Source organism: Dryobates pubescens, chromosome 5 (genome assembly GCF_014839835.1).
Source record: "Dryobates pubescens isolate bDryPub1 chromosome 5, bDryPub1.pri, whole genome shotgun sequence".
NCBI classification, from domain to species: Eukaryota; Metazoa; Chordata; class Aves; order Piciformes; family Picidae; genus Dryobates; species Dryobates pubescens.
In genome coordinates this window covers 1,516,091-1,534,062 of record NC_071616.1, presented here as the reverse complement: position 1 = coordinate 1,534,062, position 17,972 = coordinate 1,516,091, and the positions used below count along the sequence as shown (strand labels likewise).

The 17,972-nt window shown below is 53.7% G+C and overlaps 1 protein-coding gene across 3 annotated transcripts in view; it reads right to left on the bottom strand.

Annotated features, from left to right (window-relative positions):
* The window catches only part of SLC1A2 (solute carrier family 1 member 2), a 127,544-nt gene that overhangs the window by 46,930 nt on the left and 62,642 nt on the right, over positions 1-17,972 (bottom strand). For all 3 annotated transcript variants that reach the window (XM_054161409.1, XM_054161411.1, XM_054161410.1), the window contains exons 2-4: positions 9,766-9,905; positions 2,557-2,709; positions 1,267-1,517 (exon numbers count right to left, since the gene is read on the bottom strand). In XM_054161409.1, coding sequence (XP_054017384.1) covers positions 1,267-1,517; positions 2,557-2,709; positions 9,766-9,905 — 544 coding nt within the window. The remainder of the gene's footprint in view (positions 1-1,266; positions 1,518-2,556; positions 2,710-9,765; positions 9,906-17,972) is intronic.

The following is a 17,972-nucleotide window of genomic DNA, read 5'->3' as shown; positions in this document are numbered from 1 at the left end:
GAATCATAGAACCACCCAGGTTGGAAAAGACCTCAGAGATAGAATAGAATAGAATAGAATAGAATAGAATAGAATAGAATAGACCAGGTTGGAAGAGACCTTCAAGATCATGGTGTCCAACCTATCATCCAACACCACCTAAACAACTAACCCATGGCACCAAGCACCCCATCAAGTCTCCTCCTGAACACCTCCAGTGATGGTGACTCCACCACCTCCCCAGGCAGCCCATTCCAATGGGCAATCACTCTCTCTGTGTAGAACTTCCTCCTAACCTCCAGCCTAAACCTCCCCTGGCTCAACTTGAGACTGTGTCCTCTTGTTCTGGTGCTGGCTGCCTGGGAGAAGAGACCAACCCCCTCCTGGCTACAACCTCCCTGCAGGGAGTTGGAGAGAGCAAGAAGGTCACCCCTGAGTCTCCTCTTCTCCAGATCATCAAGTTCAACTTATTACCCAATACCTAACACCTCCTGACAACTCAACCATGGCTCCAAATGCCACATCCAATCCCCTCTTGAACTGCTCCAGGGATGGGGACTCCACCACCTCCCTGGGCAGCACATCCCAAGGGCCAATCTCTCTTGCTGGGAAGAACTTTCTCCTCACCTACAGCTTAAACTCCCCTGGTGCAGCTTGAGACTGTGTCCTCTTGTTCTGGTGCTGGCTGCCTGGGAGAAGAGACCAACCCCCACCTGGCTACAACCACCTTTCAGCGAGTTGGAGAGAGCAACAAGGTCTCCCCTGAGCCTCCTCTTCTCCAGGCTAAACAACCCCAGCTCCCTCAGCCTCTCCTCACAGGGCTGTGCTCAAGGCCTCTCCCCAGCCTTGTTGCCCTTCTCTGGACACCTTCAAGTCTCTCAATGTCCTTCTTAAACTGGGGGGCCCAGAACTGGACACAGGACACAAGGTGTGGCCTAACCAGTGCTGAGCACGGGGCAGAATGACTTCCCTGCTCCTGCTGCCCACAAGGTCCTAGCATGCAGCAGTTGCTCATCCCCAAGCCAGCAACCAGGACTGAGGATTGCAAAGGAAAACCAAAATTAAGCTTCCTTAGTAACCCAAAATCAGCTTCCATGAACAAACCCCAGGAACAGCAATCACAGCTCCAGGAGAAACCAAAGCAGCTCCAAAGAATGCAACAGGCAGGAGCTGCATTTCTCCTTGCACTCCATTGCTGGCATTCACCTAAACAATGCTGGCATTAGCTGCAGACATTTCTGGCAAGCCAAAGCTGCCACAGGGGCTGCCAAGGGGCAGAGGCTTTACCTGCTGAAAGCATGCTTGGACCAGATTCTCAGGGAACAGGTTTCGGATCAGGTCCAGGAAAGCATCCAGGCTGGAGACTTCATCATTCTTCTTCCCTTGGCCCAGCTGCTTCTTGAGTTTGGGATTGCCTGGATGGATGGCTAAGACCAGGATCACACCCAGCACAGCAGCAATGATGGTGGTGGACATGTAGTAGATCATGGCTCGGGTACCCAAGCGGCCGCTGGCTTTAGCATCCAAACCAGACAGGCCTGCAGGCACAAACACATTGAGACTCAGTGCCCAGTTCAATCATAATCAATCATTTGCACAGTTTAATGACTGCCTGCAGGGGCCTAGTGCTGCCCTTGTGAAATTCTGACTACTAGAGACCTCTTTAGTACTGAAGCTTCCACCTCCAGTTCTTGTGTGAACAATGTCTGCTGCTACGGACTTGGAGGGAAACAGTGCAAGGCCCAGAGCCTAGCTTGGGGCAATCCTAGGGATCAGGCCAGGCTGGGGGGGGATGAGATTGAGAGCAGCCCTGCAGAGAAGGACTTGGGGTGCTGGTGGCTGAGAAGCTGGACAGGAGCCAGCAGTGTGAGCTGGCAGCACAGAAGGCCAAGGGCAGCCTGGGCTGCATCCAAAGCAGTGTGGCCAGAGATGGAGAGAGAGGATTCTGCCCCTCTGCTCTGCTCTGTGAGACCTTTCCTGCAGGGCTGTGTCCAGCTCTGGAGCCCTCAGCACAGCAAGGACATGGAGCTGATGGAGAGGCTCCAGAGGAGGCCACCAAGATGATCAGGGGCTGGAGCAGCTCTGCCTGGAGGCCAGGCTGAGGGAGCTGGGGGTGTTCAGCCTGGAGAGGAGAAGGCTCCAGGCAGCCCTAAGAGCAGCCTGCCAGGACCTGAAGGGGGCTACAAGAAGGCTGCAGAGGGACTGTTGGCAAAGGCCTGCAGGGACAGGCCCAGGGGCAATGGTTTGGAATGAGAGCAGAGCAGATTGAGATTGGATGTGAGCAACAAGTTCTGCAGCAGGAGGCTGCTGGGACACTGCAGGAGGTTGCCCAGGGAGGTGGTTGAGACCCCATGCCAGGAGCTATTTGAGGCAGGGCTGGGCAAGGCTGTGAGCAACCTGCTGTAGGGGAGGATGTCCCTGCTGAGTGCAGGGGGTTGGACTGGATGCCCTTTGGAGGTCCCTTCCAAGCCAAACTATTCTGTGATTCTCTGCTTCTATTCTTCCTACCTGACCAAAAGAAAACCAGGTGAGACCTGCAGCAAGCATCTTAAAGTATTTATGGCTACTAGATCTTACCTGTGATTAAACTGGAGATAATTAAAGGGAGGATCAGCATTTTTAGCATCCTCATGAGTATATCTCCTGGGAAGGCTATTAGCATGATGATGTCAGGATCAATCGGCGTTGCTAGCCGAAGAAGGCCACCACACACTGCCCCCAGGATGACACCTGGAAGAAGAACAAATGAGAGGGGGAAGGTAAAATGAATAGAATAGAATAGAATAGAATAGAATAGAATAGAATAGAATAGAATAGAATAGAATAGAATAGAATAGAATAAACCAGGTTGGAAGAGACCTTCGAGATCATCACATCCAACCCATCATCCACCACCAGCTAATCAACTAACCCATGGCACCAAGCACCCTATCAAGTCTCCTCCTGAACACCTCCAGGGATGGGGACTCCACCACCTCCCTGGGCAGCACATCCCAAGGGCCAATCTCTCTTGCTGGGAAGAACTTTCTCCTCACCTCCAGCCTAATCCTCCCCTGGCACAGCTTGAGACTGTGTCCTCTTGTTCTGGTGCTGGGTGCCTGGGAGAAGAGACCAACCTCTGCCTGGCTACAACCTCCCTGCAGGGAGTTGCAGGGAGCAAGAAGGTCTCCCCTGAGCCTCCTCTTCTCCAGGCTAAGCAACCCCAGCTCCCTCAGCCTCTCCTCACAGGGCTGTGCTCCAGACCCCTCCCCAGCTTTGTTGCCCTTCTCTGGACACCTTCCAGCAGCTCAACCTCTTTCCTAACCTGAGGAGCCCAGAACTGGACACAGGACTCAAGGTGTGGCCTAACCAGTGCTGAGCACAGGGCAGGATGACCTCCCTGCTCCTGCTGGCCACACTGTTCCTGATACAGGCCAGGATGCCCTTGGCCTTCTTGGCCACCTGGGCACACTGCTGGCTCCTGTTCAGCTGCTGTCCACCACTACCCCCAGGTCCCTTTCTGCCTGGCTGCTCTCAGCCACTCTGCCCCCAGCCTGTAGCACTGCCTGGGGTTGCTGTGGCCAAAGTGCAGCCCCTGGCACTTGGATGTGTTCAATCTCCTGCCCTTGGCCTCTGCCCATCTGCACAGCCTGGCAAGCTCTGCAAAGCCTCTCTATGTACCTGAGTGCACATTGAGTACCCAGAACAACAGCCTGGAAGAGAAACAGCTCCCCCAAGGCAGCTGATGATGGCACAGATACAGATAGTGGACTGCTCAGCCCTCTGATTAATTCCAGGCTGCACTATATCTACAGTGTGGTGCTGAGGGCCATGGCTCAGCACCAACCTTGGTAGAGTTAGATGCTGGTTGGGCTCAATGACCTTGAAGGCTTTTCCAACCCAAACCATTCTGTCACACCTTGAGTCCTGTGTCCAGTTCTGGGCTCCTCAGGTTAGGAAAGAGGTTGAGCTGCTGGAAGGTGTCCAGAGAAGGGCAACAAAGCTGGGGAGGGGTCTGGAGCACAGCCCTGGGAGGAGAGGCTGAAGGAGCTGGGGTTGCTTAGCCTGCAGAAGAGGAGGCTCAGGGGAGACCTTGTTGCTGTCTACAGCTACCTGAAGGGAGGTTGGAGCCACCTGGGGGTTGGTCTCTTGTCCCAGTCACCCAGCACCAGAACAAGAGGACACAGTCTCAAGCTGTGCCAGGGGAGGATTAGGCTGTAGATGGCAGGTCCTGCCTGACCAACCTGATCTCCTTCTATGATCAGGTGACCCGCCTGGTGGATGTGGGGAGGCCTGTGGATGTAGTCTACCTGGACCTCAGCAAGGCCTTTGACACCGTTCCCCATAGCAAACTCCTGGCCAAGCTGTCAGCCCATGGCTTGGATGGGAACACACTGAGATGGGTTAGGAACTGGCTGGAGGGCCGAGCCCAGAGAGTGGTAGTGAATGGTGCCACATCCAGCTGGCAGCCAGGCACCAGTGGTGTGCCCCAGGGATCAGTACTGGGCCCCTTGCTCTTTAACATCTTTATTGATGATCTGGACGAGGGCATCGAGTCCATCATCAGTAAATTTGCTGATGACACCAAGCTGGGGGCAGGAGTTGATCTGCTGGAGGGTGGAGAGGCTCTGCAGAGGGACCTCGACAGGCTGGGCAGATGGGCAGAGTCCAAGGGCAGGAGATTGAACACATCCAAGTGCCGGGTTCTGCACATTGGCCACAGCAACCCCATGCAGAGCTACAGGCTGGGGTCAGAGTGGCTGGAGAGCAGTCAGGCTGAGAGGGACCTGGGGGTGCTGGTCGACGGTAGACTGAACATGAGCCTGCAGTGTGCCCAGGCAGCTAAGAGGGCCAATGGCATCCTGGCCTGCATCAGGAACAGTGTGGCCAGCAGGAGCAGGGAGGTCATTCTGCCCCTGTACACTGCACTGGTTAGGCCACACCTCGAGTCCTGTGTCCAGTTCTGGGCCCCTCAGTTTAGGAAGGATGTTGACTTGCTGGAACGAGTCCAGAGAAGAGCAACAAAGTTGGTGAGGGGTTTGGAACATAAGCCCTATGAGGAGAGGCTGAGGGAGCTGGGGTTGCTTAGCCTGGAGAAGAGGAGACTGAGGGGTGACCTTATTACTCTCTACAGCTACCTGAAGGGAGGTTGTAGACAGACGGATGTTGGTCTCTTCTCCCAGGCAAGCAGTACCAGAACAAGAGGACACAGTCTCAGGCTGCGCCAGGGGAGGTTCAGGCTGGATGTTAGAAAAAAGTTCTATACAGAAAGAGTGATTGCACATTGGAATGGGCTGCCTGGGGAGGTGGTGGAGTCACCATCACTGGAGGTTTTTAGGAGAAGACTTGACGGGGTACTTGGTGCTGTGGGTTAGTTGCTTGGGCGGAGTTGGATTGGTTGAGGGGTCGGACGCGATGATCTTGAAGGTCTCTTCCAACCTGGTTTATTCTATGTATTCTATGTATTCTATGTATTCTATGAGGACAAAGTTCTTCCTAGCCAGAGAGATTGGCCCTTGGGATGTGCGCCCAGGGAGGTGGTGGAGTCCCCATCCCTGGAGGTGTTCAAGAGGGGCTTGGATGTGGCACTTGGAGCCATGGTTTAGTTGTCAGGAGGTGTTGGGTGACAGCTTGGACTTGGTGATCTCTGAGGTCTTTTCCAGCCTTACTGATTCTATAATTCTGTCATCTATAATTAAGGAGAGCTCCTGCTGTAGAACCTTCTGCCAGCTGAGCTTACATCTGAAGTCCTGATCTGCTTCTGCTTCAAACTACAACGTTTACCACTCCCTCACTCTGTGAAGGCCTTGCAGTACACTGAGGGATAGTCAGATCTAATTCTGAGCACCATTCTGCAGCTGGCAAAATGGAGGCCCCAGGAGGTGCAGCAGTGCAAATGAGGCCTTGCAGAACAGACAGAAGAGCCAAAGCAGGACCCAGCTCTTCAGGGGGTGAGTGGAAAACAAGGTCAGCATCAGCAAAACCTCTCAGGAAAGCTGGAATGCTCTTCTGAGGAAAACAGATTCCAGTTTCCTTTGGGAGGTTTGGGAAGGGAATTGCCTGCTCTGGAATCCTGCACAGAGTGTTGAAGAAAATGTCATGCTTTGGACTCACAGCAGCAGCCCTTGGATGCTCTGCACCCTGCTCTTTGTGCTAACCTTCTCCAGTCACAAACCAGCCCTGCACTGCATCTGGCTGGATGTTAGGAAGAAGTTCTTCCCAGCAAGAGAGATTGGCCCTTGGGATGTGCTGCCCAGGGAGGTGGTGGAGTCCCCATCCCTGGAGGTGTTTAGGAAGAGCCTGGCTGAGGCCCTTGGTGCCATGGTTGAGTTGATCAGATGGTGCTGGGGGAGAGGTTGGACTGGATGATCTCAAAGGTCTTTTCCAATCTGGTTAATTCTCTCCTCTTCTCTTCTCTTCTCTTCTCTTCTCTTCTCTTCTCTTCTCTTCTCTTCTCTTCTCTTCTCTTCTCTTCTCTTCTCTTCTCTTCTCTTCTCTTCTCTTCTCTTCTCTTCTCTTCTCTTCTCTTCTCTTCTCTTCTCTTCTCTTCTCTTCTCTTCTCTTCTCTTCTCTTCTCTTCTCTTCTCTTCTCTTCTCTTCTCTTCTCTTCTCTTCTCTTCTCTTCTCTTCTCTTCTCTTCTCTTCTCTTCTCTTCTCTTCTCTTCTCTTCTCTTCTCTTCTCTTCTCTTCTCTTCTCTTCTCTTCTCTTCTCTTCTCTTCTCTTCTCTTCTCTTCTCTTCTCTTCTCTTCTCCACAACACCTGAGCCCCTCTCTCAGGGGGAGAGCATAGGCTGGGGAAGGACAGTCACACACAGAATCACAGAACCAAGCAGAATCAACCAGGTTGGAAGAGACCTGCAAGATCACACAACCCTAACTGATCAGCTAAACCATGACACCAAGTGCCTCAGCTAGTCTCATTATAAACACCTCCAGGGATGGGGACTCCACCACCTCCCTGGGCAGCACATCCCAAGGGCCAATCTCTCTTGCTGGGAAGAATTTCTTCCTAATATCCATCCTGAACCTCCCCTGGCACAGCTAGAGACTGTGTCCTCTTGTTCTGGTGCTGGCTGCCTGGGAGAAGAGACCAACCCCCACCTGGCTACAACCTCCCTTCAGGTAGCTGTAGAGAGCAAGAAGCTCTCCCCTGAGCCTCCTCTCTCTCAGCCTTTGTGACTGAGCATTTTATGAGCACTACATTCAATGAGCATTGTGGCTGAGCATTGCATCCAGGATGCCTTTGCTCTCCTGATCCCAAGCCTGATTCTCAAGTGTAACACAACTTAACAGCAAGGGCCAGGCTGTGGTTTGCAGCAGCTCTGACTCTTCAAAGCATCAGTTTGACACCATGGAAAAGATATCTGTGTTTAAAACTTTCCCTGGCACCACAGCAGGCACCTTCTACAGATGACTCCAAGCAGATACTGTGTAAGCACTTCAGCAGTGTGGGTTTTGGAGGCTGAAGAGTAGAGATGTGAAATTTGCAGCTCAGGCCCAGCTGCATCTGGGCTTTCAAACAATAACAAACTGGAGGAGGTCTCTGAATTTGCTGCATTTGGCTGTTAGGCTTTCAGTGAAAAAAAAGAACCAGGCAAGGGGCCAGGGAACCACAATAAAATGTCAAACTGCTCCATATTTGGAAGCAGCCAAAGCCAGAGGCAATATTCAGGATGAGATCATGGAGTGCTGGCTTGCAGCTCCAGGGAGGGGGATAAACCTTAACAGCAGAACAGCAGGAGCAGAGAGATAAAAGAGGGAAAGGAAATTCTGAAGAGCTTTAGTCTCTCCTGCTTTTTAATAATGGAAAGACAAATGTGCCATGTGCTGTGGCTGCCCCCTCCCTGGAGGTGGTCAAGGCCAGGCTGGATGAGGCCTTGAGCAACCTGGGCTGCTGGGAGGTGTCCCTGCTCATGGCAGGGGGTTGGAACTGGATGCTCCTTGAGGTCCTTTCCAACCCAACCCACTCTGTGATTCTCTGATTTACTCCTACCAAATGCCATTGATCTGACAGGCCCTGGGATGAGCTCACCCTCCATTCCCAACCAGGTCTAGGAGAATCACAGAATTGGCAGGGTTGGAAGGTCCCTTCCCATGGCTCAGCCAGTCCCAAACCCCTGCCATGGGCAGGGACAGCTCACACCACAGCAGCTTGCTCACAGCCACCTCCAGCCTGGCTGCAAACACCTCCAGGCAGGAGGCTTCCACCACCTCCCTGGGCAGCCTGTGCCAGGCTCTCACCACCCTCCTGGGCAACAACTTCTTCCTCACAGCCAATCTCAATCTCCCCACTTCTAGTTTTGCTCCATCCCCCCCAGTCCTATCCCTCCCTGACACCCTCCAAAGTCCCTCCCCAGCTTTCTTGGAGCCCCCTGCAGATCCTGCAAGGCCACAATGAGGTCTCCTGGGAGCCTTCTCCTCTCCAGCCTGCACAACCCCAACTCTCTCAGGCTGTCTCCAGAGCAGAGCAGCTCCAGCACTCTGCTCCTCCTCAAGGCCCTTCTCTGGACACCTTCCAGATCCTTCCTGTGATAGGGGCTCCAGAATGGGATGCAGTACTCCAGCTGTGGTCTCAGCAGTGTGGAGCAGAGAGGGAGGTCTCTTGGTGGTCTGGATTTGCCCTGTGGTGTGCCACAGAATCACAGAGTGTTAGGGATTGGAAGAAACCTTGAAAGCCTATCCAGTCCAACCCCTCTGCCAGAGCAGGATCATCCAGGGCAGGCTGCACAGGGACACATCCAGGCAGGTTTTGAGTATCTCCAGAGGAAGACTCCCCAACCCCCCTGGGCAGCCTGGTCCAGCGTTCTGTCACCCAGCCTGCTCCACTGTTCCATCAGCACCACCCTGCACACCTCAACTAAAGCCACAATGCCTGTGGGCATCCTGTTCCTCTCTGGCTGCTCAGCTGGAGCAGCTGATGGCCACAGAGGGGGTCTGTGCCCAGGTAGCCAAGAGGGCCAATGGCATCCTGGCCTGCATCAGGAACAGTGTGGCCAGCAGGAGCAGGAGCACATTGTGCCCTGTGCTCAGCACTGGTTAGGCCACACCTGGAGTCCTGTGTCCAGTTCTGGGCTCCTCAATTTAAGGACATTGAGACCTTGAAGGTGTCCAGAGAAGGTCAACAAGGCTGGGGAGGGGTCTGGAGCACAGCCCTGGGAGGAGAGGCTGAGGGAGCTGGGGTTGCTTAGCCTGCAGAAGAGGAGGCTCAGGGGAGACCTTCTTGCTCTCTCCAACTCCCTGAAGGGAGGTTGTAGCCAGGAGGGGGTTGGTCTCTTCTCCCAGGCAGCCAGCACTAGAACAAGAGCACACAGTCTCAAGCTGTGCCAGGGGAGGTTTAGGCTGGAGGTGAGGAGAAAGCTCTTCACAGAGAGAGTCATTCACCATTGGGATGTGCTGCCCAGGGAGGTGGTGGAGTCCCCATCCCTGGAGGTGTTCAAGAGGGGATTGGATGTGGCCCTTGGAGCCATGGTTTGGTAGCCATGAGGCGTTGGGTGACAGCTTGGACTTGGTGACCTCTGAGGTCTTTTCCAACCTTATTGATTCTATGACTCTCTATGACTCTAAGCTGTGCCAGGGGAGGTTGAGGCTGGATGTTGGGAAGAAGTTCTTCCCAGCAAGAGAGATTAGCCCTTGGGATGTGCTGCCCAGGGAGGTGGTGGAGTCCCCATCCCTGGAGGTGTTTAGGAAGAGCCTGGCTGAGGCCCTTGGTGCCATGGTTCAGTTGATCAGATGGTGCTGGGTGAGAGGTTGGCTGTGATGACCTCAAGGTCTTTTCCAACCTGCTTAATTCTGTATTCTGTATCTTACCAAAGACAGTCAGAGTGAGGAGCAGGTTCCTGTGCAGGGACTGGCAGAACTGCACACATATGTTCCTGGACCTGGGCTCCACTGGACTCAGATGACTTTCATGCATCCGCACTTCCACTTGCTTAGGCATATTGTTGGCACTGGAAGGAACAAGAAAAGAAAACCAAGTTAAAGTTAGAGCACAAGGTGCCAAAAGTGAGAGGGAAGTCTGGAGAGCTTCCATCACAGATAACTGGGGAAGCTGATGCAGATTCCATTGCTTCTCCCAGCTCACAAACACTGCACACCCCTGCTCTGTGCCAGGCTCGGGGGCGGCAGTGGTTTGTGGGGAGATTCTGCAATCCTCTGTCAAGCACTGGGAGTGTAAACAGAAGGAGCTCAGTGGTCTCATCACCCCAACTGCTGCACTGCCTGAAACTGCTCTTGAGCTGGAAAAATCAGTTTTCACAGAGCTGTCAGGGTTGGAAGGGAGCTCAAGGCTCAGCCAGCTCCAACCCCCCTGCCATGGGCAGGGACACCTCACACCACAGCAGGTTGCTCACAGCCACCTCCAGCCTGGCTGCAAACACCTCCAGGCAGGAGGCTGCCACCACCTCCCTGGGCAGCCTGTGCCAGGCTCTCACCACCCTCATGGGCAACAACTTCTTCCTCACAGCCAAGCTGAATCTCCCCTCCTCTAGCTTGCAGGAGGGTCGGTTTAGATCCTTTCCCAAAGATCATGGCTGTCCTGCTCAAGCAGGAGGGATGTGACCTCATTGTGGCCTTCCAGTATCTGAAAGGGGCTGCAAGAAGGCTGGGGAGGGACTGCTCAGGATCTCAGGCAGTGATAGGACTGGGGGGTATGGAATGAAGCTGGAGGTGGGGAGATTCAGGCTGGAGGGGAGGAGGAAGTTCTTCCCCATGAGAGTGGTGAAGCCCTGGAATGGGTTGTCCAGGGAGGTGGTTGGGGCCCTGTCCCTGGAGGTGTTTAAGGCCAGGCTGGATGAGGCTCTGGGCAGCCTGATCTAGTGTGGGGTGTCCCTGCCCATGGCAGGGGGGCTGGAACTGGATGATCCTTGTGGTCCCTTCCCACCCTGACTGATACTGTGATGCTATGATGTGTGAAGACCAAAGCTTCTCTGTGCAGGAAGATGGAGCCTTTGACACATGACCTAACTCCACTCCAGGAAAAGAGCTTCCAAGGGAGGGCTTATTTGCAAAAGAACACTGAAGCACCCCAGAAGGTTCTTTGCTTAATCCTCTCAAAAGGCTCCATTTCACCACCAACATTTTGCTGTAACACAATCAGAAGGCTGAGGTCAGAAGAATCCTTTTTCAATTGGGCTCTGATGAGAGCTGAACAACTGCCACTGAAAATCAGCCAGGAAGCTGTGCCCTCCCCCAGGAAAGCCTTTGGTTTCACTCTCCTGGCAGTGCTCAGAGGCAAAAGGCTTGGGGTTTGTTTTTTTTCACTGACTCTGGATTAAATCTGCCTGAGTGACATACACATGAGCTCAATGCTTTGCAAACTCTGCCCCTGACTTTCTCAGCTGGTTGCCAACAGACTCCACTCTAACATGCAAAATATTCAAATGGCCTTGGAAGAAGGACAATGCCAGGAACACTGCTCCAGATAAACAGCTTCCCCAGCAGCTAGGGCTTCGAGATGGCTAAGGAGCAAATTTCATAGAATCCAGCAAATAAAGAGGATGGGACCTGGGGTTTATGCCAGATTAGGGCAAGAGTTTAGAAAGGGGAAACCAAATCCTCCTCTGCACCACCAGAGTGAGGTCTACAGCCCTAAGAGAGTTTGGCAAAGGGATGTGGTGCTTTGGTGCTCCCTGCTCTAAGCCACTTCCAGGGAATCACACCCAGATTCTGTTACATGTGGTGTGTTTTGTTGTCTTCATAAAGCTGCTCAAGAGAAAGTTCTGCAGGAAAGAAACTGGGGGTGCTGGAGGCTGGGAAGCTGGGCAGGAGCCAGCAGTGTGAGCTGGCATCCAAAGCAGCATTGCCAGAGATGGAGAGAGAGGCTTCTGCCCCTCTGCTCTGCTCTCTGAGACCTCTCCTGCAGGGCTGTGTCCAGATCTGGAGCCCTCAGCACAGCAAGGACATGGAGCTGATGGAGAGGCTCCAGAAGAGGCCACCAAGATGATCAGGGGGCTGGAGCAGCTCTGCCTGGAGGCCAGGCTGAGGGAGCTGGGGGTGTTCAGCCTGGAGAAGAGAAGGCTGCAGGCAGCCCTAAGAGCAGCCTGCCAGGACCTGAAGGGGGCTACAAGAAGGCTGCAGAGGGACACAGAGTGTTCTCCAAAAGTGACCTCACAGCTCTCTTGTGTTCTCTGGACACGTCCCAGCACCTCCAGGTCTTTCCTGTAATAGGAGCTCCAGAACTGGCTGCAGTACACCAGGTGGGGTCTCCAGTCTGTCCAGGGCTCTGAATGGCCTCACAGCCTTCAGGTGTCTCAGCCAAGCCTCCCAGTTTGGTATCCTCAGCAAGCTTGCTGAGCAGACTCTCTGTCTGTCTGCCCCCTCGTCAATGTCATTGATGAGGATGTTGAACAGGACAGGACCCAGCACTGATCCCTGGGGGACTCCACCAGTTACTGCTCTCCAGCTGCACCTGGCACCACTGACCACCACTCTTTGGACTCTATTGTCTAACCAGTTCCTAATCCATCTCACTCTCTGCTCTTCTGTCCCACACTTCCTGAGCTTGCTTACAAGGATGGTACAGGAGAGTGCCAAAAGCCTTACTACTGAATCACAGATGGAAGTCAGGGCAGAATCCAGGCCCTTATGGAGCAGATCTCCCTGGCTGCACTGTGGTGTTCCAGTTTGAAGGGGGAACTGTAGCCTAGATCCTGACTGCAAAGGCTGAAAGCAAAACAAATTGCCATTGGATGCAAAAGGAGAATAATGATAAGGGCTGTAGAATTCCCTGGAGTGCTGATGGGGATATGGAGCAGAGGCACAAACAGTTCTTGCTCTCCCTTCTTCTGTTGGTTCTGCTTGCAGCTTTCCTCTCTGATCTGCTAGAGGGCAGAAGGGCTCTGCAGAGGGACCTTGCCAGGACGGACAGATGGGCAGAGGCCAACAGGATGGCATTCAACAAGTCCAAGTGCCAGGGGCTGCACTTTGGCCACAGCAACCCCAGGCAGAGCTACAGGCAGGGGGCAGAGTGGCTGAGAGCTGCCAAACAGAGAGGGACCTGGGGGTGCTGAGTGACAGCTGCCTAAACATGAGCCAGCAGTGTGCCCAGGTGGCCAAGAAGGCCAATGGCATCCTGGCCTGTATCAGGAAGAGTGTGGCCAGCAGGAGCAGGGAGGTCATTGTGCCCTGTGCTCAGCACTGCTTAGGCCACACCTTGAGTCCTGTGTCCAGTTCTGGGCCCCTCAGTTTAGGAAGGACATCGAGACACTTGAAGGTGTCCAGAGAAGGGCAACAAGGCTGGGGAGAGGCCTTGAGCACAGCCCTGTGAGGAGAGGCTGAGGGAGCTGGGGTTGCTTAGCCTGCAGAAGAGGAGGCTCAGGGGGTCTCCCCTGCTCACTACAACTACCTGAGGGGAGGTTGTAGCCAGAAAGGGGTTGGTCTCTTCTCCCAAGCAGAACAAGAGGACACAGTCTCAAGCTGTGCCAGGGGAGGTTTAGGCTGGAGGGGAGGAGAAAGTTCTTCACTGAGAGAGTTGTTAGCCATTGGGATGTGCTGCCCAGGGAGGTGGTGGAGTCCCCATCCCTGGAGGTGTTCCAGAGGGGATTGGACGTGGCACTTGGTGCCATGGTCTAGTCATGAGGTCTGTGGTGATAGGTTGGACTCCATGATCTTTGAGATCTCTTCCAGCCTTGGTGGTTCTGTGGTTCTCTCCTGTGGCCTTCCCTGGGTATCTCTGTTTGTAACTACTGCGGGAGGTAATGGGAAGGGAAGGAAGGAATGGGGGGAGGAGGTGAACAGGTCCCCTGGCCCCATCCAGGGAGGTCTGAGGAGTTTCTGTGTCATTTATAAACTGTAAATGTATCTCTCTCTTGTACATAAATTGTGTATCTTGTGCACATTCTCTGCGTTTCACATCTCTGGAGTGTAGTTTGCTTGTACACAGAGCTTCGCAGGCTGCCATCCCAACCTGAGCTGCTGTGGCAAGTTGATTTTGGGGGGTAATTACCTCAAATTAGCTGGGGGTGGGGGGGGGTGTGATTTCAACCCACCACATTTGGAAAAGGCTTTCCTGTGCTTCAGGTTTTCCTGCTACAGGGCAACGCTGATGCATGCCAGAGCAGAGCTGGGCTGCACCCCGCTCACAGGCGGCGCTGGGACTCCACTGCGGCGCTGGAGGGTGCCAACAGCACCAGCCCCTCCTCCAGCACCAAACCTCCCTGCCCAGGGTGCCTCTGTGCAGAGGTGAGCCTCACAAAACAGTGCAGAAGGCATTTCAGCAGCTGTGGCCTTTCAAACATGCAAATGATGGGTCTGGTTCAATAAATCATCGTTCCACTGCACCGAGCTTCTGCGGTTATCGGAGCAAGCGAAGCGTTCTGAGCGCTCTTCTGAAAGCCATCAGACCAAAATATCTTCTAGTCCTAACCTCACTGAAGCCAGAAGATGAGAACAGAAATCAGTTCTGCTCATTATTTTGATCTGTCACAGTGACAGGCAGCCAAAGAGTGAAGCTCCCAAACAGGCCCACAGACAACTGACACCTTCAGGGAAGATCCTTTCTGCCAGCCGCAGGCACTGGAGAACACTGACAGGGCTCAGGCAGAAAATGGAGCAGAGAGTGGAAAATGTGCAGTCACATGGAAGAGCACATCCCCATGGAAGGGCACATCACATGCACCAGCAGACAGCCAGAGCTAGACATCAGTATGGAAACCCAGGCTTCACTCCTTCCCCTGGGGCCAGGGGTGTGTGGTCTTATCCAAAGCCTCACAGAATGAGTAGGGTTGGAAGGGATCATCTGCCATGGGCAGGGACACCTCCCACCAGCACAGCTTGCTCAAGGCCTCATCCAGCCTGGCTTTGAACACCTCCCAGGAGGGGGCATCCACAACCCCTCCCTGGGCAACCTGTGCCAGTGTCTCAGCACCCTCACTGGAAAGAATTTCTTCTCAGTCTCCAGCCTGCATCTACCTTCCTCAAGGTCCAATCCATTCCCCCTTGTCGTATCACAACAAGTCCTTGCAGGCCCTTAGTGGACACAGGAAGTTGGGTTCTGGTTGGACTTGATGTTCTTTCCTACCCTTAATGGCTCTGTGGTTCTATGATCTGTTGTGGCTTTTGGATGATTGTCTATGATCTTCTGAGCACCTAACCTTTCGTGGTGGCACTTAGCCCCAGGACAGGAGAAAAACTCCTCTGAGCCCAGGGGACTTGATTTGTATTCACCTTAGGAAAGCACAGAAGTGTCTCAAAGGGACACAATCTCTATTTCCACCCACTTCAAATCCACTCTACTCTGCCCAGGCATTGACAGCAATGAGTATAAGAATTAAGCTGCCCTTTAAGCAAAGAAACAACCTCCTGCCACACAAATCACCAAGGAGCTGTAGGACCTCTGCTGCCTGGACAGGCTGAGGGCAGCTGGCTGCTCAGCCTGGAGAAGAGGAAGCTCCAGGCAGACCTAAGCCAGTACCTGAAGGGAGCTACAAGAAGGCTACATGAGGGCTTGTGGTGCCAGGGTGAGGGGCAATGGTTTGAAACTGGAGCAGGGTAGATGTAGGTTGGACACGAGGAGGAAGTTCTGCCTAATGAGGATGGTGAAATACTGGAACAGGTCACCCGGGGCTGTGGTTGAGGTGCTCTTCCTGGAGATGCTCTATTTGGAGGTGGCCCTGCAGAGTGCAGGGGTGCTGGGCAAGATGACCTTTGAGGGTGCCTCCCAGCCCAGTGTAATCTGTGAATCTGTGACTGTCTGCCACGACTCTTGTGAAGCTCCAGCGCAGGCATCGGCTCCGCAGGAAGCGTCTCGGTCGCATCGAAGCGGAGCTGGCTGCCCCTTGAGCTGCCTACGCCAAGGCAGCAGCTGCTGAGCCTGCTTTGGGAGCCAGCCTGGGACTGCACCAGGGCACTGTGCTGTGACATCTGCTGGGGGGGCAGTGGGGTGGGCATCTCTCAGATTAGAGCTCCTTGTCAAACCACAGCTAGGAAAGCTCATCAGACACAGCCACATGGCGATGATGGGAGGCTGGGGAGACCTGAGAGCAGCACATGGCTGGGGAGACCTGAGAGCAGCCTTCTAGTACCTGAAGGGGGCTACAAGAACTCTGTTTACAAAGGCCTGCAGGGACAGGACCAGGGGCAATGGCTTCAAATGAGAGAAGAGCAGACTGAGATTGGATATCAAGAAGTTCTTCACCATGAGGGTGGTGGAACACCAGCACAGGTTGCCCAGGGAGGTGGTTGAGGCTCCTTCCCTGCAGATATTCAAGGTGAGGCTGGACAAGGCTCTGGGCAGTCTGATCTAGCTGGGGATGTCCCTGCTGGCTGCAGGGAGGTCAGACTGGATGATATTTGGAGGTCCCTTCCAGCCTGGAGCATTCTGTGATTCTATGGGTAGTGCAGGGGAAACAGCTCCTTTGCACACTTCTGTTGTGCAAAGTGATCAGGAGCTTCTGAATCCCTCTCCTGCTCTGGGAGGCCAATTGTTAGAGGCTGCATTATACATTAAATAAAACCCAGCCCACACAGAATCACAGAATGGTGGAGCTTGGACCCCTGGAGATCATCTAGTCCGCCTCAGAGTCACCCAGAGTAAATCACACAGGAACACACCCAGGCAAGGTTTGGAAGTCTCCAGAGAAGGAGGCTCCACCACCTCTCTGGGCAGCCTGCTCCAGAGCTCCAGCACCCTCCCAATGAAGAGTTTTCTCCTTATGTTTGCATGGAACCTTCTGTGTTCCAGTGTGTGTCAGGTCCAGTTTGTGTTCTGGTCAGGTCTCAGCCTCTTCACAAGTGAGAAATGAAGGAAATAAGGTAAAAGTAAAAGCCAAAGAGACAAAACTCCTACCCACAACAGCCATGGCAGCTTTAGCCTGCACTACCAAGGGCTTTGTGCTGCTCGCTGCCACTAAACCCTTCTGCTGAACACTAGCTGCATACTGGAAGGGTTTTCTAGTTAATTACTAAGACACTAATGAATTCTGAGTGGAGATTTAGTCATTTACCATGCAGCCTGATTTGGCCTAGGGCCCAGTATTACAAGCAACACCCTAAAGCAGGACTTGTGGTTTTGCAGCGGGAGAAGGACTTTCCTCCTTGGCTCATCTTACGGCTGTGTTGTTCCCTCCCAGGGAGCATTTCATACCCATTCTGTCAGCTGAACAGCACCATGGGAGTGAGTTCAACCATAATCAGAGAATCACAGAACCACACAATCAGTAAGGTTGGAAAAGACCTCAGAGATCATCGAATCCAAACCTATCACCCAGCACCTCCTGACAACTCAACCATGGCTCCAAGCCCCTCTTGAACACCTCCAGGGGTGGGGACTCCACCACCTCCCTGGGCAGCACATCCCAAGGACCAATGTCTCTTGCTGGGAAGAACTTTCTCCTCACCTCCAGCCTAAACCTCCCCTGGCACAGCTTGAGACTGTGTCCTCTTGTTCTGGTGCTGGGTGCCTGGGAGAAGAGACCAACCCCCAGCTGGCTACAACCTCCCTTCAGGGAATTGTGGAGAGCAAGAAGGTCTCCCCTGAGCCTCCTCTTCTCCAGGCTAAGCAACCCCAGCTACAGCCAGGCCAGCAGGCCCAGCCAGCCTGGGCTTAACAAAGACACATCCTGCTTGACTGACTTGATCTCATTCTGGGACGAGATGCATGAGGGAGAGGCTGTGGGCATTGTTAGTCTGGACTTCAGTAAAGCCTTTGGCACCATTTCTCACAGCATCCCCTTGGAGAAACTGGCTGCTCATGGCTTGGATGGGGGCACTCTTTGCCAGGCTAGGAACTGGCTGATGGCTGGGACCAAAGAGTGGTGGGGAATGGAGTTCAGTGCAGCTGGTGTCTGGTCACCAGTGGTGTTCTCCAGGACTCAGGGCTGGGGGCAGGTGTGTTGAATGTCTTTATCAACAATCTGGATGAGGGGATCAAGGCACCCTCAGTAAGTTTGCAGATGACAAGTTGGGCAGAAATGTTGATTTGCCTGAGGGTAGAAGGCTCTCCAGCAGGACCTGGCCAGGCTGGATCAATGGGCTGAGGCTGGTTGTATGAAATTCAACAAGGCCAAGTGCTTGGGTCC